Genomic DNA, 21,483 nt, shown 5'->3' on the forward strand with positions numbered 1-21,483 from the left:
GTGACTGTGTAGAGCTGGTACTGTATGTGTGGTGACTGTGTAGAGCTGGTGTTGTACGTGTGGTGACTGTGTAGAGCTGGTGTTGTACTTGTGGTAACTGTGTAGAGCTGGTGTTGTACGTGTGGTGACTGTGTAGAGCTGGTGTTGTACTTGTGGTAACTGTGTAGAGCTTGTGTTGTACGTGTGGTGACTGAGTAGAGCTGGTGTTGTACGTGTGGTGACTGCGTCGTGTTGGTGTTTACTAAGAAGTGGGACAGTTGTTCATGCAGTGTGGGTGTGGTGCTGGTGTTGTACTCATAGTGAGTGTGTGTTGCTGGTGTTGTACTCATAGTGAGTTCATGCAGTGTGGGTGTGGTGCTGGTGTTGTACTCATAGTGAGTGTGTGTTGCTGGTGTTGTACTCATAGTGAGTGTGTGGTGCTGGTGTTGTACTCATAGTGAGTGTGTGTTGCTGGTGTTGTACTCATAGTGAGTGTGTGGTGCTGGTGTTGTACTCATAGTGAGTGTGTGGTGCTGGTGTTGTACTCATAGTGAGTGTGTGGTGCTGGTGTTGTACTCATAGTGAGTGTGTGGTGCTGGTGTTGTACTCATAGTGAGTGTGTGGTGCTGGTGTTGTACTCAAAGTGAGTGTGTGGTGCTGGTGTTGTACTCATAGTGAGTGTGTGGGGCTGGTGTTGTACTCATAGTGAGTGTGTGGTGCCGGTGTTGTACTGGTGTTATTCTCATGGTGAGTGTGTGGTGCTGGTGTTGTTCTCATGGTGAGTGTGTGGTGCTGGTGTTGTTCCAATGGTGAGTGTTTGGTGCTGGTTTTGTACTGGTGTTATTCTCATGGTGAGTGAGTGGTGCTGGTGTTGTTTTCGTGGTGAGTGTGTGGTGCTTGTGTTGTACTGGTGTTGTTCCCATGGTGAGTGTGTGGTGTTGGTGTTATTCTCATGGTGAGTGTGTGGTGCTGGTGTTGTTCTCGTGGTGAGTGTGTGGTGCTGGTGTTGTACTGGTGTTGTTCTCATGGTGAATGTGTGGTGCTGGTGTTGTACTGGTGTTATTCTCATGGTGAGTGTGTGGTGCTGGTGTTATTCTCATGGTGAGTGTGTGGTGCTGGTGTTGTTCTCGTGGTGAGTGCGTGGTGCTGGTGTTGTACTGGTGTTGTTCTCATGGTGAGTGTGTGGTGATGGTGTTGTACTGGTGTTGTTCTCATGGTGAGTGTGTGGTGCTGGTGTTGTACTGATGTTATTCTCATGGTGAGTGTGTGGTGCTGGTGTTGTTCTCATGGTGAGTGTGTGGTGCTGGTGTTGTTCCCATGGTGAGTGTTTGGTGCTGGTGTTGTACTGGTGTTATTCTCATGGTGAGTGTGTTGAGCTGGTGTTGTACTGGTGTTACTCTCATGGTGAGTGTGTGATGCTGGTCTTGTACTGGTGTTATTCTCATGGTGAGTGTGTTGGGCTTGTGTTGTACTGGTGTTTTTCTCATGGTGAGTGTGTGGTGCTGGTGCTGTACTGGTGTTATTTCATGGTGAGTGTGTGGTGCTGGTGCTGTACTGGTGTTATTCTCATGGTGAGTGTGTGGTGCTGGTGCTTTACTGGTGTTATTATCATGGTGAGTGTGTGGTGCTGGTGGTGTACTGGTGTTATTCTCATGGTGAGTGTGTGGTGCTGGTGCTGTACTGGTGTTATTATCATGGTGAGTGTGTGGTGCTGGTGCTGTACTTGTGTTATTCTCATGGTGAGTGTGTGATGCTGGTCTAGTACTGGTGTTATTCTTATGGTGAGTGTGTTGGGCTTGTGTTGTACTGGTGTTTTTCTCATGGTGAGTGTGTGGTGCTGGTGCTGTACTGGTGTTATTTCATGGTGAGTGTGTGGTGCTGGTGCTGTACTGGTGTTATTCTCATTGTGAGTGTGTGGTGCCGGTGTTGTTCTCATGGTAAGTGTGGGGTGCTGGTGTTGTACCTGTGGTGAGTGTGGTGCTGGTGTTGTACTGGTGTTGTTCTCATGGTGAGTGTGTTTTGCTGGTGTTGTTCTCATGGTGAGTGTGTGGGGCTGGTGTTGTACTTGTGATGAGTGTTTGGTGCTTGTGTTGTACTGGTGTTGTTCTCATGGTGAGTGTGTGGTGCTGGTGTTTTTCTCGTGGTAAGTGTGTGGTGCTTGTGTTGTACTGGTGTTGTTCTCATGGCGGGTGTGTGGTGCTGGTGTTGTTCTCATGGTAAGTGTGTGGTGCTGGTGTTGTACTGGTGTTGTTCTCATGGTGAGTGTGTGGTGCTGGTTTTTTTCTCGTGGTAAGTGTGTGGTGCTCGTGTTGTACTGGTGTTGTTCTCATGGCGGGTGTGTGGTGCTGGTGTTGTTCTCATGGTAAGTGTCTGGTGCTGGTGTTGTACTGGTGTTGTTCTCATGGTCAATGTATGGCACTGGTTTTGTACTGGTGTTATTCTCATGGTGATTGTGTGGTGCTGGTGTTGTTCTCGTGGTGAGTGTGTGGTGCTGGTGTTGTACTGGTGTTGTTCTCATGGTGAGTGTGTGGTGCTGGTGTTGTTCTCGTGGTAAGTATGTGGTGCTGGTGTTGTACTGGTGTTGTTCTCATGGCGAGTGTGTGGTGCTGGTGATGTTCTCATGGTAAGTGTGTGGTGCTGGTGTTGTACTGGTGTTGTTCTCATAGTGAATGTGTGGTGTTGGTGTTGTACTGGTGTTATTCTCATGGTGAGTGTTTGGTGCTGGTGTTGTTGTCGTGGTGAGTGTGTGGTGCTGGTGTTGTACTGGTGTTGTTCTCATGGTGAATGTGTGGTGCTGGTGTTGTACTGGTGTTATTCTCATGGTGAGTGAGTGGTGCTGGTGTTAATCTCATGGTGAGTGTGTGGTGCTGGTGTTGTTCCCATGGTGAGTGTTGGTGCTGGTGTTGTACTGGTGTTATTCTCATGGTGAGTGAGAGGTGCTGGTGTTGTTCTCGTGGTGAGTGTGTGTTGCTGGTGTTGTTCTCATGGTGAGTGTGTGGTGCTGGTGTTGTTCTCGTGGTGAGTGTGTGGTGCTGGTGTTGTTCTCGTGGTGAGTGTGTGGTGCTTGTGTTGTACTGGTGTTGTTCTCATGGTGAGTGTGTGTTGCTGGTGTTGTTCTCATGGTGTGTTCTCATGGTGAATGTGTGGTGCTGGTGTTGTACTGGTGTTGTTCTCATGGTGAGTGTGTGGTGCTGGTGTTGTACTGGTGTTATTCTCATGGTGAGTGTGTGGTGCTGGTGTTGTTCTCGTGGTGAGTGCGTGCTGCTGGTGTTGTACTGGTGTTGTTCTCATGGTGAGTGTGTGGTGATGGTGTTGTACTGGTGTTGTTCTCATGGTGAGTGTGTGGTGCTGGTGTTGTACTGGTGTTATTCTCATGGTGAGTGTGTGGTGCTTTTGTTGTTCTCATGGTGAGTGTGTGGTGCTGGTGTTGTTCCTATGGTGAGTGTTTGGTGCTGGTGTTGTACTGGTGTTATTCTCATGGTGAGTGTGTTGGGCTGGTGTTGTACTGGTGTTATTCTCATGGTGAGTGTGTGATGCTGGTCTAGTACTGGTGTTATTCTTATGGTGAGTGTGTTGGGCTTGTGTTGTACTGGTGTTTTTCTCATGGTGAGTGTGTGGTGCTGGTGCTGTACTGGTGTTATTTCATGGTGAGTGTGCGGTGCTGGTGCTGTACTGGTGTTATTCTCATGGTGAGTGTGTGGTGCTGGTGCTTTACTGGTGTTATTATCATGGTGAGTGTGTGGTGCTGGTGCTGTACTGGTGTTATTCTCATGGTGAGTGTGTGGTGCCGGTGTTGTTCTCATGGTAAGTGTGGGGTGCTGGTGTTGTACCTGTGGTGAGTGTGTTGTGCTGGTGTTGTACTGGTGTTGTTCTCATGGTGAGTGTGTGTTGCTGGTGTTGTTCTCATGGTAAGTGTGTGGGGCTGGTGTTGTACTTGTGATGAGTGATTGGTGCTGGTGTTGTACTGGTGTTGTTCTCATGGTGAGTGTGTGGTGCTGGTGTTGTACTGGTGTTGTTCTCATGGTGAGTGTGTGGTGCTGGTGTTGTACTGGTGTTGTTCTCATGGTCAATGTATGGCGCTGGTGTTGTACTGGTGTTATTCTCATGGTGAGTGTGTGGTGCTGGTGTTGTTCTCGTGGTGAGTGTGTGGTGCTGGTGTTGTACTGGTGTTGTTCTCATGGTGAGTGTGTGGTGCTGGTGTTGTTCTCGTGGTGAGTGTGTGGTGCTGGTGTTGTACTGGTGTTGTTCTCATGGCGAGTGTGTGGTGCTGGTGATGTTCTCATGTTAAGTGTGTGGTGCTGGTGTTGTACTGGTGTTGTTCTCATGGTGAATGTGTGGTGCTGGTGTTGTACTGGTGTTATTCTCATGGTGAGTGTTTGGTGCTGGTGTTGTTGTCGTGGTGAGTGTGTGGTGCTGGTGTTGTACTGGTGTTGTTCTCATGGTGAATGTGTGGTGCTGGTGTTGTACTGGTGTTATTCTCATGGTGAGTGAGTGGTGCTGGTGTTGTTCTCATGGTGAGTGTGTGGTGCTGGTGTTGTTCCCATGGTGAGTGTTTGGTGCTGGTGTTGTACTGGTGTTATTCTCATGGTGAGTGAGAGGTGCTGGTGTTGTTCTCGTGGTGAGTGTGTGTTGCGGGTGTTGTTCTCCTGGTGAGTGTGGGGTGCTGGTGTTATTCTCATGGTGAGTGTGTGGTGCTGGTGTTGTTCTCGTGGTGAGTGTGTGGTGCTTGTGTTGTACTGGTGTTGTTCTCATGGTGAGTGTGTGGTGCTGGTGTTCTTCTAATGGTGAGTGTGTGGTGCTGGTGTTGTTCTCGTGGTGAGTGTGTGGTGCTGGTGTTGTACTGGTGTTGTTCTCATGGTGAATGTGTGGTGCTGGTGTTGTACTGGTGTTGTTCTCATGGTGAGTGTGTGGTGCTGGTGTTGTTCTCATGGTGAGTGTGTGGTGCTGGTGTTGTTCTCATGGTGAGTGTGTGGTGCTGGTGTTATTCTTATGGTAAGTGTGTGGTGCTGGTGTTGTTCTCGTGGTGAGTGTGTGTTGCTGGTGTTGTTCTCATGGTGAGTGTGTGGTGCTGGTGTTATTCTTATGGTGAGTGTGTGGTGCTGGTGTTGTTCTCGTGGTGAGTGTGTGGTGCTGGTGTTGTACTGGTGTTGTTCTCATGGTGAATGTGTGGTGCTGGTGTTGTACTGGTGTTGTTCTTATGGTGAGTGTGTGGTGCTGGTGTTGTACTGGTGTTATTCTCATGGTGAGTGTGTGGTGCTGGTGTTGTTCTCGTGGTGAGTGCGTGCTGCTGGTGTTGTACTGGTGTTGTTCTCATGGTGAGTGTGTGGTGATGGTGTTGTACTGGTGTTGTTCTCATGGTGAGTGTTTGGTGCTGGTGTTGTACTGGTGTTATTCTCATGGTGAGTGTGTGGTGCTGGTGTTGTTCCTATGGTGAGTGTTTGGTGCTGGTGTTGTACTGGTGTTATTCTCATGGTGAGTGTGTTGGGCTGGTGTTGTACTGGTGTTATTCTCATGGTGAGTGTGTGATGCTGGTCTAGAACTGGTGTTATTTTTATGGTGAGTGTGTTGGGCTTGTGTTGTACTGGTGTTTTTCTCATGGTGAGTGTGTGGTGCTGGTGCTGTACTGGTGTTATTTCATGGTGAGTGTGTGGTGCTGGTGCTGTACTGGTGTTATTCTCATGGTGAGTGTGTGGTGCTGGTGCTTTACTGGTGTTATTATCATGGTGAGTGTGTGGTGCTGGTGTTGTACTGGTGTTATTATCATGGTGAGTGTGTGGTGCTGGTGCTGTACTGGTGTTATTCTCATGGTGAGTGTGTGGTGCCAGTGTTGTTCTCATGGTAAGTGTGGGGTGCTGGTGTTGTACCTGTGGTGAGTGTGTGGTGCTGGTGTTGTACTGGTGTTGTTCTCATGGTGAGTGTGTGTTGCTGGTGTTGTTCTCATGGTGAGTGTGTGGGGCTGGTGTTGTACTTGTGATGAGTGATTGGTGCTGGTGTTGTACTGGTGTTGTTCTCATATTGAGTGTGTGGTGCTGGTGTTTTTCTCGTGGTAAGTGTGTGGTGCTCGTGTTGTACTGGTGTTGTTCTCATGGCGTGTGTGGTGCTTGTGTTGTTCTCATGGTAAGTGTGTGGTGCTGGTGTTGTACTGGTGTCGTTCTCATGGTCAATGTGTGGCGCTGGTGTTGTACTGGTGTTATTCTCATGGTGAGTGTGTGGTGCTGGTGTTGTTCTCGTGGTAAGTGTGTGGTGCTGGTGTTGTACTGGTGTTGTTCTCATTGTGAGTGTATGGTGCTGGTGTTGTTCTCATGGTAAGTGTGTGGTGCTGGTGTTGTACTGGTGTTGTTCTCATGGTAAGTGTATGGTGCTGGTGTTGTTCTCATGGTAAGTGTGTGGTGCTGGTGATGTTCTCATGGTAAGTGTGTGGTGCTGGTGTTGTACTGGTGTTGTTCTCATGGCGAGTGTGTGGTGCTGGTGATGTTCTCATGGTAAGCGTGTGGTGCTGGTGTTGTACTGGTGTTGTTCTCATGGTGAATGTGTGGTGCTGGTGTTGTACTGGTGTTATTCTCATGGTGAGTGTTTGGTGCTGGTGTTGTTCTCATGGTAAGTGTGTGGTGCTGGTGATGTTCTCATGGTAAGTGTGTGGTGCTGGTGATGTTCTCATGGTAAGTGTGTGGTGCTGGTGTTGTACTGGTGTTACTCTCATGGTGAGTGTTTGGTGCTGGTGTTGTTGTCGTGGTGAGTGTGTGGTGCTGGTGTTGTACTGGTGTTGTTCTCATGGTGAATGTGTGGTGCTGGTGTTGTACTGGTGTTATTCTCATGGTGAGTGTTTGGTGCTGGTGTTGTTGTCGTGGTGAGTGTGTGGTGCTGGTGTTGTACTGGTGTTGTTCTCATGGTGAATGTGTGGTGCTGTTGTTGTACTGGTGTTATTCTCATGGTGAGTGAGTGGTGCTGGTGTTGTTCTCGTGGTGAGTGTGTGGTGCTTGTGTTGTACTGGTGTTGTTCTCGTGGTGAGTGTGTGGTGCTTGTGTTGTACTGGTGTTGTTCTCGTGGTGAGTGTGTGGTGCTTGTGTTGTACTGGTGTTGTTCTCGTGGTGAGTGTGTGGTGCTTGTGTTGTACTGGTGTTGTTCTCGTGGTGAGTGTGTGGTGCTTGTGTTGTACTGGTGTTGTTCTCGTGGTGAGTGTGTGGTGCTTGTGTTGTACTGGTGTTGTTCTCGTGGTGAGTGTGTGGTGCTTGTGTTGTACTGGTGTTGTTCTCGTGGTGAGTGTGTGGTGCTTGTGTTGTACTGGTGTTGTTCTCGTGGTGAGTGCGTGGTGCTGGTGTTGTACTGGTGTTGTTCTCATGTTGAGTGTGTGTTGCTGGTGTTGTTCTCATGGTGAGTGTGTGGTGCTGGTGTTATTCTCATGGTGAGTGTGTGGTGCTGGTGTTGTTCTCGTGGTGAGTGTGTGGTGCTGGTGTTGTACTGGTGTTGTTCTCATGGTGAATGTGTGGTGCTGGTGTTGTACTGGTGTTATTCTCATGGTGAGTGTGTGGTGCTGGTGTTGTTCTCGTGGTGAGTGCGTGGTGCTGGTGTTGTACTGGTGTTGTTCTCATGGTAAGTGTGTGGTGATGGTGTTGTACTGGTGTTGTTCTCATGGTGAGTGTGTGGTGCTGGTGTTGTACTGGTGTTTTTCTGGTGGTGAGTGTGTTGTGCTGGTGTTGTTCTCGTGGTGAGTGCGTGGTGCTGGTGTTGTACTGGTGTTGTTCTCATGGTGAGTGTGTGGTGCTGGTGTTGTTCTCATGGTGAGTGTGTGATGCTTGTGTTGTACTGGTGTTATTCTGATGGTGAGTGTGTGGTGCTGGTGTTGTACTGGTGTTATTCTGATGGTGAGTGTGTGGTGCTGGTGTTGTTCTCTTTGTAAGTGTGTGGTGCTGGTGTTGTACTGGTGTTATTCTGATGGTGAGTGTGTGGTGCTGGTGTCGTACTGGTGTTATTCTGATGGTGAGTGTGTGGTGCTGGTGTCGTACTGGTGTTATTCTGATGGTGAGTGTGTGGTGCTGGTGTTGTTCTCTTGGTAAGTGTGTGGTGCTGGTGTTGTACTGGTGTTTTATACTGATGGTGAGTGTGTGGTGCTGGTGTTGTACTGGTGTTATTCTGATGGTGAGTGTGTGGTGCTGGTGTTGTTCTCATGGTAAGTGTGTGGTGCTGGTGTTGTACTGGTGTTATTCTTATGGTGAGTGTGTGATGCTGGTGTTGTTCTCATGGTAAGTGTGTGGTGCTGGTGTCGTACTGGTGTTATTCTCATGGTGAGTGTGTGGTGCTGCTATTGTGCTGGTGTTGTTCTCATGGTGAGTGTGTGGTGCTGGTGTTGTACTGGTGTTGTTCTCATGATGAGTGTGTGGTGCCGGTGTTGTACTGGTATTATTCTCATGATGAGTGTGTGGTGCTCCTGATCACTCAACGTCTATTTCTGTCATAGTTATGTTGCCAGTTACCATGTTACCTGTTTAGTGAGTGTGTTGTGCTGGTGTTGTACTTGTAGTGAGTGTGCTGTGCTGGTGTTGTACTTATAGTGAGTGTGTTGTGCTGGTGTTGTACTTATAGTGAGTGTGTTGTGCTGGTGTTGTACTTGTAGTGAGTGTGTTGTGCTGGTGTTGTACTTGTAGTGAGTGTGTGGTGCTGGTGTTGTACTTATAGTGAGTGTGTTGTGCTGGTGTTGTACTTGTAGTGAGTGTGTTGTGCTGGTGTTGTACTTGTAGTGAGTGTGTTGTGCTGGTGTTGTACTTATAGTGAGTGTGTTGTGCTGGTGTTGTACTTGTAGTGAGTGTGTGGTGCTGGTGTTGTACTTATAGTGAGTGTGTTGTGCTGGTGTTGTACTTGTAGTGAGTGTGTTGTGCTGGTGTTGTACTTGTAGTGAGTGTGTGTATTGCTGGTGTTGTACTTATAGTGAGTGTGTTGTGCTGGTGTTGTACTTGTAGTGAGTGTGTGGTGCTGGTGTTGTACTTGTAGTGAGTGTGTTGTGCTGGTGTTGTACTTGTAGTGAGTGTGTTGTGCTGGTGTTGTACTTATAGTGAGTGTGTTGTGCTGGTGTTGTACTTGTAGTGAGTGTGTGGTGCTGGTGTTGTACTTGTAGTGAGTGTGTGTATTGCTGGTGTTGTACTTATAGTGAGTGTGTTGTGCTGGTGTTGTACTTGTAGTGAGTGTGTGTTGCTGGTGTTGTACTTGTAGTGAGTGTGTTGTGCTGGTGTTGTACTTGTAGTGAGTGTGTGGTGCTGGTGTTGTACTTGTAGTGAGTGTGTGGTGCTGGTATTGTACTTGTAGTGAGTGTGTGGTGCTGGTGTTATTCTCATGGTTAGTGTGTGGTGCTTGTGTTGTACTGGTGTTGTTCTCATGGTTAGTGTGTTGTGCTTGTGTTGTACTGGTGTTGTTCTCATGGTGAGTGTGTGGTGCTGGTGTTGTACTGGTGTTGTTCTCATGGTGAGTGTGTGGTGCTGGTGTTGTACTGGTGTTGTTCTCATGGTTAGTGTGTTGTGCTTGTGTTGTACTGGTGTTGTTCTCATGGTGAGTGTGTGGTGCTGGTGTTGTACTGGTGTTGTTCTCATGGTGAGTGTGTGGTGCTGGTGTTGTAATGGTATTGTTCTCATGGTGAGTGTGTGGTGCTGGTGTTGTTCTCATGGTGAGTGTGTGGTGCTTGTGTTGTACTGGTGTTGTTCTCATGGTGAGTGTGTGGTGCTGGTGTTGTACTGGTGTTGTTCTCATGGTGAGTGTGTGGTGCTTGTGTTGTACTGGTGTTGTTCTCATGGTGAGTGTTTGGTGCTGGTGTTGTACTGGTATTGTTCTCATGGTGAGTGTGTGGTGCTGGTGTTGTTCTCATGGTGAGTGTGTGGTGCTGGTGTTGTACTAGTGTTGTTCTCATGGTGAGTGTGTGGTGCTGGTGTTGTACTGGTGTTATTCTGATGGTGAGTGTGTGGTACTGCTATTGTGCTGGTGTTGTTCTCATAGTGAGTGTGTGATGCTGGTGTTGTACTGGTGTTATTCTCATAATGAGTGTGTTGTGCTGGTGTTGTACTGGTGTTATTCACATAGTCAGTGTGTGGTGCTGGTGTTGTACTGGTGTTGTTCTCATGGTGAGTGTGTGGTGCTGGTGTTGTACTGGTATTATTCTCATGATGAGTGTATGGTGCTGGTGTTGTACTGGTATTATTCTCATGATGAGTGTGTGGTGCTGGTGTTGTACTGGTATTATTCTCATGATGAGTGTATGGTGCTGGTGTTATACTGGTATTATTCTCATGATGAGTGTATGGTGCTGGTGTTGTACTGGTATTATTCTCATGATGAGTGTATGGTGCTGGTGTTGTACTGGTATTATTCTCATGATGAGTGTATGGTGCTGGTGTTGTACTGGTATTATTCTCATGATGAGTGTATGGTGCTGGTGTTGTACTGGTATTATTCTCATGATGAGTGTATGGTGCTGGTGTTGTACTGGTATTATTCTCATGATGAGTGTATGGTGCTGGTGTTGTACTGGTATTATTCTCATGATGAGTGTATGGTGCTGGTGTTGTACTGGTATTATTCTCATGATGAGTGTATGGTGCTGGTGTTGTACTGGTATTATTCTCATGATGAGTGTATGGTGCTGGTGTTGTACTGGTATTATTCTCATGATGAGTGTATGGTGCTGCTGCTCACTCAACGTCTATTTCTATTATAGTTATGTTACCAGTTCTTCCTAAGTACAATGTTTCACATTACCTATTTCCTTGCACAGCTCCCACGATGCCACAAGTGTCTATCAGCAGCTGTGTCCGAGGACTGAGAGTTTCCTGGGAAGTCATCACTGGTGACTTCTACTTCCTCACTTATCAGGTACATGTTTTCTCAGGTCACTGCAATGAGTGGTAATGTTTGAGTCATTCCCAGTGTGGTCATTCATTAGTGGTTATCCAAACCTGGTAACATATATCATAACCGACAATGTGTTACTATTTGTGGTTTTTTCGTTGTTACCCATCTTTTCGTTAGGTATTTATTTATGTATACCCATTTATGGTTTCCCACTTGTCATTACCAGAGCATACCAATGATTGTACTCCGATTTCGTGCTCGTGTAAATTTGCGCGATATGTATATATATATATATATATATATATATATATATATATATATATATATATATATATATATATATATATATATATTATTGTAACCACGAATGAGTTGTACTCATCAATAACAACAATGCGCTAGCCAAGGATTCGAACCCATGTTGTACTGGCCTGCCATTGTGAGCGAGAACCACATGATAGCTCTGTGCTGTGTGTAGGATTGGGAGGTCATGTGTGTTAAGGCATCATGTGGTTCTTGTTTTAAGACGAGGTATCATGAAGCTCATGGTGCAGGGATAGTGAGGACCCAGTAGCGTTTAGTGAAGAGGCGGGGCCAGGAGCTGAGTCTCGACCCCTACAACCACAATTAGGTGAATTAGGTGAGTACACACACACACACACACACACACACACACACACACACACACACGCACGCACACACACGTTATTTGGTACTTAAACCCAGAAGTCAGGGCGGGCAAGAAGGTGTGTCTATAAGACTAGTGTCACTAAAAAGATCTTTCTAGTAAACAGGATGCAAAAATTTAAGTCTGGTGTACATTCTACTAGGCCTAACTAACACTACACGTGCACAAAAGTATGTGAGAACATATCATTGTGAGCACACAAACATGCACATGAACCCTTGCTGCCACCCTTTTAAACTCTGGTCATTCACACCTACACTCTAACCCACCCACTGCCATACACACACGCTAACCCACCCATTGCCATACATTATAACCCACCCACTGCCATACACACACGCTAACCCACCCACTGCCATACACACACGCTAACCCACCCATTGCCATACATTATAACCCACCCACTGCCATACAGAGACGCTAACCCACCCATTGCCAAACACACACTCAAACCCTCCCGCTGCCATTCACAAACTCTAACCCACCCACTGACATACACACACTCTAACCCACCCACTGACATACACACACTCTGTCTCACACAAAGTATCTCCCCCTCATACACACATATACACACACACACACCTGTACTAGGACAAGGGTAACTAACTAGGCGAATACACACACACACACACACACACACACACACACACACACACACACACACACACACACACACACACACACACACACACACACACACACACACACACACACACGCACATACCCACACACATATATACACACACACATATACACACACACACACACACACACACACACACACACACACACACACACACACACACAAACACACACACAAACACACATACACACACACATACACACACATACACACACACACATTCACACACACACACACACACACACACACACACACACACACACACACACACACACACACACACACACACACACACACACACTGTAAGTACGTGCAGGTAAGTCCCACGAGGTTGGGGGTCAGGTCACAAGAAGTTGTGGGCAGCCAAGGACCACTGTGACTCTACATTACATAATAAACCCACACATAATTTCACACAAAATTACACACACACACACACACACACACACACACACACACACACACACACACACTCGTTCACCCTCCCCCTCCCCACCCCTCCCCACTCCTCTCCCACATAGCCACAGTTCCTCCACTACCTCCCCCCCCACACTCTGACATACACACTACTAACCTAACATACAGAACTACATAGGTTTCCCACTCTGAGGCAATCAGGATAAAACAAAAATGGGTTGCCAGAGAGCAACAAGAAAAACCAAGGGACAGGAGGAGGAAGCTGCAAAGGAAGATTGGGCAGCAGAGCTCATAAAAAGGTATCATGAATGGGAAAAGAAACTAGAAGAACTTAGCATGAGAATGGAAGAGAGGATAGATATGGAAAGCAGGAAGTTGGAGGTGCATGTCAAAGCAGCAGAGGCTAGGATACAGAGTTTAGAAGAGGAACTGAAAAATCTGAAACAGCCTAAAGAACTAAAGAACATTTTGGGATTGACAACATAGACTGCTACCTCAGCCACAAATAAGGGGACAGTAGGGAAAGAAGGAGCACAACTGCATGGAGAAGGTCTATCAGAGGAGACTGTAGCAAATGAAAGAGCTAAGCTTTATGTGGAGGCCCTAACAGGCAACAACAGAGCCCAAGGAAAGCCGAGAAGGGAAAATGACAGGCCACTGAGCCCAAGTACATTAGCTAGTGAAACTGAAGAAAGGAAAGCTGCAGTGGAGGAAACCAAATTAAATGAGGGGATACACAGGGATATGCAGTGGGAGAATGAAAGGGTGAGGTCAGTCTTTGTGTATGGGCTCTAGGAAGTTGAAGGGGAAACATATGAAGCAAGAAAACAAGGGGAAAAAAAGCAATTGAAAGCATCATGAAAGCAATAGGAGAAGACGATATGACCCAGCTGGAAAAATTTCGGAGAATAGGGGGGTTTGTAAAAAAAAGAACCCGGCCAGTGAAAGTGACCTTCAAGGCAGAAGTGACTCGGAACAGGATCCTGCAGGAGAAAGCACGATTAAGGGGCATGCCGGCATACAGGAAGGTGTATCTCGACCGCAACAGAACACAAGAAGAAAGGCAGAAACTGAGAGAGATGGTACAAAGGCGAAAGGACGAAAGAGAGCGGATGGAGAAGACAGACAGGAGATCCCAGACACAGGAAGAAGATCAAATACAGCCTCCCTCACAACTTCCTATAGAAGCCTCCCAATCAGGTCAACCCCAGTGCAACCAAACACTCTAAATCAAAACACCCATGCCACATCCAATGCCCCCACCCACTACATTACAAACTCCACCCCCACAGCAACAACCCATAGTTCCTTACCAGGTCTCCCACTTCCCCAACCCCAATACACCTCCCAGACCACAGTCTTAGAAAAGAAGTTGAAGGTGTGGTATACAAATGCAGATGGAATAACAAACAAGTATGAGGAGTGGCATGAAAGAATCAAGGAGACATCCCCAGACATAATAGCACTCACAGAAACAAAACTCACCAGAATAATAACAGATTCAATCTTTCCATCCGGATATCAAATCCTCAGGAAAGACAGAGGGAGGAGAGGGGGAGGAGGAGTTGCACTGCTTATTAAAAACCAGTGGGGTTTTGAGAAAATGGAAGGAATGGATGGCACGGGCAAAAGGGACTACTTAGTAGGAACAATCCAGTCTGAGGGACATAAGGTGATAATTGCAGTAATGTACAACCCACCACAGAACTGCAGGAGGCCAAGAGAAGAATATGATGAGAGCAACAGAGCAATGATCGACACACTAGCCGAGGTGGCCAGGAGAGCACACATGGGGGAGCAAAGTTACTAGTTAAGGGTGATTTCAATCACAAGGAGAGTGACATGGGGGTCCCGAAACATGGAGAGCCAAGATGATGGATGTGGTACTGGAAAACCTCATGCATCAACATGTTAGAGACACTACCAGAGAGAGAGGAGAGGATGAACCAGCAAGACTGGACCTTGTATTCACCTTGAGTAGTTCGGACATCGAGGGTATCATGTATGAAAGGCCCCTGGGAGCTGGTGATCATGTGGTTCTGTGCTTCGACTACATAGTTGAGCTCCAAGTGGAGAATAGCAGGAATAGGCTGGGAAAAACCAAACTACAAAAGGGGGAACTGCTCAAGCATGAGGAACTTCCTTCAAGACATTCAGTGGGAGAGGGAACTGACAGGAAAACCAGCACAAGAAATGATGGACTATGTGGCAACAAAATGCAAGGAGGCAGAGGAGAGGTTTGTTCCAAAGGGAAACAGAAATAATGGGAAGAACAGAACGAGTCTAGGTTCACCCAAAGGTGTAGGGAGGCAAAAACTAGGTGTACTAGAGAATGGAAAAGGTACAAAAGACAGAGAACTCAAGAAAATAAAGAGATTAGCCGAAGAGCCAGAAACGAATATGCACAGATAAGAAGGGAGGCTCAGAGAGAACACGAAAATAACATAGCATCAAAAGTAAAGACTGACCCGAAGCTGTTGTACAGCCACATCAGGAGGATAACAACAGTCAAGGACCAGGTAATCAGACTTAGGAAGGGTGAGTGGGAATTCACAAGAAACGACCGAGAGGTATGTCAGGAGCTCAACGCAAGATTTAAAGAGGTATTTACAGTGGAAACCAGTAGGACTCAAGGAAATCAGAACAGGGGGGCACACCAGCAAGTGCTGGATGAGGTACATATAACCAAGGAGGAGGTGAAGAAGCTGCTATGCGAACTTGACACCTCAAAGGCGGTGGGACCAGACAACATCTCTCCATGGGTCCTTAAAGAGGGAGCAGAGATATTGTGTGAGCCATTAACAAAGATCTTCAACACATCATTTGAAACTGGGCAACTCCTTGAGGTATGGAAAATGGCAAATGTAGTCCCAATTTTTAAAAAGGGAGACAGACATGAGGCACTAAACTACAAACCTGTATCACTAACGTGTATAGTATGCAAGGTCATGGAGAAGATCATCAGGAGGAGAGTGGTGGAGCACCTGGAAAGAAACAAGTGTATAATTGACAACCAGCACGGTTTCAGGGAAGGAAAATCCTGTGTCACAAACCTACTAGAGTTCTATGACAAGGTGACAGAAGTAAGACAAGAGAGAGAGGGGTGGATCGACTGCATATTTTTGGACTGCAAGAAGGCCTTCGACACCGTTCCTCACAAGAGGTTACTGCAAAAGCTAGAGGATTAGGCACACATAACAGGAAAGGCACTGAAATGGATCAGAGAATACCTGACAGGGAGGCAACAACGAGTCATGGTACGCGACGAGGTGTCAGAGTGGGCGCCTGTGACAAGTGGGGTTCCACAGGGTTCAGTCCTAGGACCTGTGCTGTTCTTGGTATATGTGAACGACATAATGGAAGGGATAGACTCAGAAGTGTCCTTGTTTGCAGATGATGCGAAGTTAATGAGAAGAATCAAATCGGATGAGGATCAGGCAGGACTACAAAGAGACCTGGACAGGCTACAAGCCTAGTCCAGCAACTGGCTCCTTGAATTTAACCCTGTCAAATGCAAAGTCATGAAGATTGGGGAAGGGCAATGAAGACCGCAGACACAATACAGTTTAGATGGCCAAAGACTGCAAACCTCACTCAAGGAAAAAGATCTGGGGGTGAGTATAACACCGAGCATATCTCCTGAGGCGCACATCAATCAGATAACTGCTGCAGCATACGGGCGCCTGGCAAACCTACGGATAGCGTTCCGATACCTCAGTAAGGATTCGTTTAAGACTCTGTATACCATTTACGTCAGGCCCATACTGGAGTATGCAGCACCAGTTTGGAACCCACACCTAGTCAAGCACGTCAAGAAATTAGAGAAAGTGCAAAGGTTTGCAACAAGACTAGTCCCAGAGCTACGAGGCTTGTCCTACGAAGAAAGGTTGAGGGAAATCGGCCTGACGACACTGGAGGACAGGAGGGTCAGGGGAGACATGATAACGATATATAAAATACTGCGCGGAATAGACAAGGTGGACAAAGACGGGATGTTCCAGAGAAGGGACACAGACACAAGAGGTCACAATTGGAAGTTGAAGACTCAGATGAATCAAAGGGATGTTAGGAAATATTTCTTCAGTCATAGAGTAGTCAGGCCGTGGAATAGCCTAGAAAGTGACGTAGTGGAGGCGGGAACCATACATAGTTTTAAGGCGAGGTATGATAGAGCTCATGGGGCAGGGAGAGAGAGGACCTAGTAGCAATCAGCGAAGAGGCGGGGCCAGGAGCTGTGACTCGACCCCTGCAACCACAAATAGGTGAGTACAAATAGGTGAGTACACACACACACACACATACACACACACGACCAGTGAAGAGGCGGTGCCAGGAGCTAGGATTCACCCCTTGCAGCCTCAACTAGGCGAGTATAACTAGGTGAGTACACATACACACACACACCCGCACACACACACACACACACACACACACACACACACACACACACACACACACACACACACACACACACACACACACACACACACACACACACATACACACACACACACACCCACACACACACACACACACACACACGACCAGTGAAGAGTCGGGGCCAGGAGCTAGGACTCGACCCCTGCAACCTCAACTACGTGAGCACAACTAGGTGGGTATCCACACACACACACACACACACACACACACACACACACACACACACACACACACACACACACACACACACACACACACACACACTCACACACACGCACGCACACACACACACACACACATACACACACACACACACACACACACACACACACACACACACACACACACACACTCACACACACGCACACACACGCACACACACACACACACACGCACACACACTCACACACACACACACATACACACATGCACACACACACACACACACATACACACACACACACACACACACACACACACACACACACATACACACACACACACACACACACACACACTCACTCACACACACGCACGCACACACACACACACACACACACATGCACACACACACACACACACACACACACACACACACACACACACACACACACTCACACACACGCACGCACGCACACACACACACACACACACACATGCACACACACACACACAAACACATCCACACACACACACACACACACACACACACACACACACACACACACACACACACACACACACACACACACACACACACACACACACACACGCTCACACAGACACACACACAAAGACAATATGAGAATGACATAGCAGCGAATGCCAAATCTTAACCAAAATTGTTGTACAGCCACATCAGGAGGAAGACAACAGTCAAGGACCAGGTAATCAGGCTGAGGGAGGAAGGACGGGAGGTAACAAAAAAAGACTGCAAAGTATGTGATGAGCTGCTGTTAAGCTAGCTAGATACCTCAAAGGCGATAGGGCTGGACAACATCTCTCCATGGGTCCTGAGAGAGGGAGCAGAGGCGCTTTGTGTACCACTGACAACTGTCTTCAACACGTGTATCGAAACAGGACGACTACCGGAAGTATGGAAGACAGCAAATATATTCCCAAATATTAAATAAGAAGACAGACAGGAAACATTGAACTACAGCCCATTGTCACTGACTTGTATAGTATGCAAGGTCATATAGAAAATTATCAGGAGAAGAGTAGTGGAGCACCTAGAAAAGAATGACCTAATCATCGACAGCCGGCACGATTTCAGGGACGGGAAATCCTTTGTCACAAACCTACTGGATTTCTATGACAGGGTGACGGCAATAAGACAAGAGAGAGAGGGGTGAGTAGATTGCATTTTCTTGATCTGTTAGAACGCGTTTGACTCAGTTCCACACAAGAGATTAGTGTAGAAACTGGAGGGCCAAGCAGGGATAACAGGGAAGGCACTACAGTGGATCAGGGAATACCTGTCAGGAAGACAACAGTGAGTCACGGTACGTGGAGAGGTGTCAGAGTGGGCGCCGGTAACGAGCGGGGTGCCAAAGGGATCAGTCCAAGGACTGGTGCTGTTTCTGGTATTTGTGAACGACATGGCGGAAGGAACAGACTCCGAAGTGTCCCTGTTTGGAGACGAGACGAAGACCAGGCAGAACTATAGAGGGATCTGGACAGACTGCAGGCCTTGTCCAGAAACTGGCTCCTGGAGTTCAGCCCCACCAAGTGCAAAGTCATGAAGATTGAGTAAAGTCTAGGGGGCCAGAGACTACAACCCTCATTCAAGGAAGAGGATCTTGGTGTGAGTATAACACCGGGAACATCTCCTGAGGCGCACATCAACTAAATAACTGCTGCAGCATACGGGTGCCTGGCAAACCTAAGAATAGCATTCCGACATCTAAATAAGGAGTCATTCAGGACCCTGTACACTGTGTACGTTAGGACTATATTGGAATATGCGTCGCCAGTTTGAAACCCCTCATCTAGGCAAGTATGTAAGAAAACTAGAGAAAGTGAAAAAGTTGGCAACAAGGCTAGTCCCGGAGATAAGGGGTATGTCCTAAGAGGAGAGGTTAAGGGAAATCTACCTGACGACACTGGAAGACAGGAGAGTTATGAGGGATATGAAAACGACATATAAAATACTGAGAGGTATAGACAAGGTGGACAGAGACAGGATGTTCCAGAGATGGGACACAGCAACGAGAGGTCACAATTGGTAGCTGAAGACTCATATGAGCCACAGGGATGTTAGGAAATATTTCTTCAGTCAAATAGTTGTCAGGAAGTGGAACAGCCTGGGTAGTGATGTAGTGGAAGCAGCATCCATACATAGTTCAAGGGGCGGGAAGAGTGATCGGGTAGCGGCCAGGTGAAGAGGCGGGGCCAGGAGCTGTGAATCGACTCCCTCAATCACAACTAGGTAAGTACAACTAGGTGAGTATACACACACACACACACACAAATGCAACCACACCCAAACACTCAACCACACCCAAGCACAAACCGACACCCAAGCACACATCCACACCCCACTCCTGAAAACACACCAACACCCTCACTCAAACACATGCATACCTATACCCAGCCATTCCCAAACATACCCACACCAAACACACACCCACACTCACTCTCACACTTTCTGACACTCATGCACTCCTCTCCCTCCTCTTCCTCCTCTTCTCTACTCCCCCTCTTTCTCTTTCCCCCCTTTTGCCTTTCCTTCTCTAGCTTTCTCCCTCTCTCCCTTTACTCCCCTATCCTTTCCCCAGTCTCTCCCCCCTTCTGCTACTGAATGCCCTTTCCCCTATCTATATCCCTCCCTTTCTCCCTCTCAACAAACAACTCCAAACATACATACACACACACACCTCAGCTCCTGGCGGGGCCAGGAGCTGAGTCTCGAAACCTGCAACCACAACTAGGTGTGTACAACTAGGTGAGTAAAGACACACACACAGGACCCTGTACTCTGTGTACGATAGGCACATATTGGAGAATGCATCACCAGTTTGGAATCCACACCTAACCAAGCACGTAAGGAAACTAGACAAAGTGCAAAAGTTTACAACAAGACAAGTCTCGGAGCTGAGGGGTATGTTCTACGAAAAGAGGTTAATGGAAATTGACCTGATGACAGTAGAGGACAGGAGAAATAGGCAGGATGTGATAACAACATATAAAATACTGAGAGGAATCGACAAGGTGGACAGAGACAGGATGTTCCAGAAATGGACAGAGCAACAAACGGTCACAGATGGGAGTTGAAGACTCAGATGATTCACAGGGATGTTAGGAAGTATTTCTTCAGTCACAGAGTTGTCAGGAAGTGAGTAACCTAGTAGTGGCCAGTGAAGAGGCAGGGTCAGGAGCTGTGACTCGACACCTGCAACAACAGCTAGGTGAGTACATCTAGGTGAGTACACACACACACACACACACACACACACACACACACACACACACACACACACACACACACACACACACACACACACACACACACACACACACACACACAAAACCACATATAATTCTCTTTCTGTGGTGACCAAAAAAAAAAAGATGAAAAGGGTTACCAAAACGCAGGACAGAGAACCAGGGGACTAGTGGATGAGCCTGGGTGGGAAGATTGGGTTGCAGAACTCATGAAAAAGGATGAAGATACAGAGCTTAGAAGAGAAACTAAAAAATCTGAAACAGTACAGGCATGTTATCAGGAGCTGCTACATCAGTCACAAATTAGGGGACTGTAGGGACCAAAAGTTATATTATGTGTGGAGGCCCTATTAGACCACCGTGGAGCCTGGGGAAAGACCAGGAGCACACCAGAATCAAGCGAGAATGTTTACTGGCAGACCACACAACAATACTACGAATGAGGTGCACTTGTAACACCAGGACCCGACCATGTACCAGGTGGAAGAAATCTCTAAGCAATGACTGGAAATTCTAACTGAACACTGTCCTCTCCGACCTCTGCCAGCTCTACGAACAGGTCAAGAAAGTTCCAGGAAGACGAGAGGCGAGACAACATGAGGAATCGACCAGATTATTTCCACTCAGCTTGCTTGTACAGTAATCAAGTGACTTAAAGGACGTGTCAAGCAGCACTCTGGAGAGAAGTCCAACTTTGAGTACCTGAAGGAAGTCGGCTTCCACAAGTTCCTGCCAATGTCGGTGCTCAAATTCATGAAGAACAAAATCTTGTGCCACACTCTGCAGACACACATCTGCTGTGCACTCGGGTCTGGCTGCTTGATACCTGTGGCCCTGAAGGTGGAACCAACTGTGGGCAGCTGACTGACTCAGCCAGTAATCCGTGCCGTCCTCGGTAGTGCCATAACCCACAGCCAGGACACCATGGTCCAGCTGCTCTGAGTTACATTCTGGTTCATCATAAGCATCATGACTAAAACTGGAATGAACTATGTGAAGCATCAATGGCAACAGAAACAGGTCCAACAGTAGCAAC

General features: G+C 47.4%; 1 protein-coding gene across 1 annotated transcript in view; it reads left to right on the forward strand.

Moving 5' to 3' along the window:
• The window catches only part of LOC128689512 (uncharacterized), a 316,845-nt gene that overhangs the window by 194,698 nt on the left and 100,664 nt on the right, over nt 1-21,483 (forward strand). The window contains exon 13 of the mRNA XM_070086503.1: nt 10,733-10,830. Within this exon, the coding sequence (XP_069942604.1) occupies nt 10,733-10,830 (98 nt within the window). The remainder of the gene's footprint in view (nt 1-10,732; nt 10,831-21,483) is intronic.

The sequence above is a fragment of the Cherax quadricarinatus genome, chromosome 18 (genome assembly GCF_038502225.1).
Source record: "Cherax quadricarinatus isolate ZL_2023a chromosome 18, ASM3850222v1, whole genome shotgun sequence".
Classification (NCBI taxonomy): Eukaryota; Metazoa; Arthropoda; class Malacostraca; order Decapoda; family Parastacidae; genus Cherax; species Cherax quadricarinatus.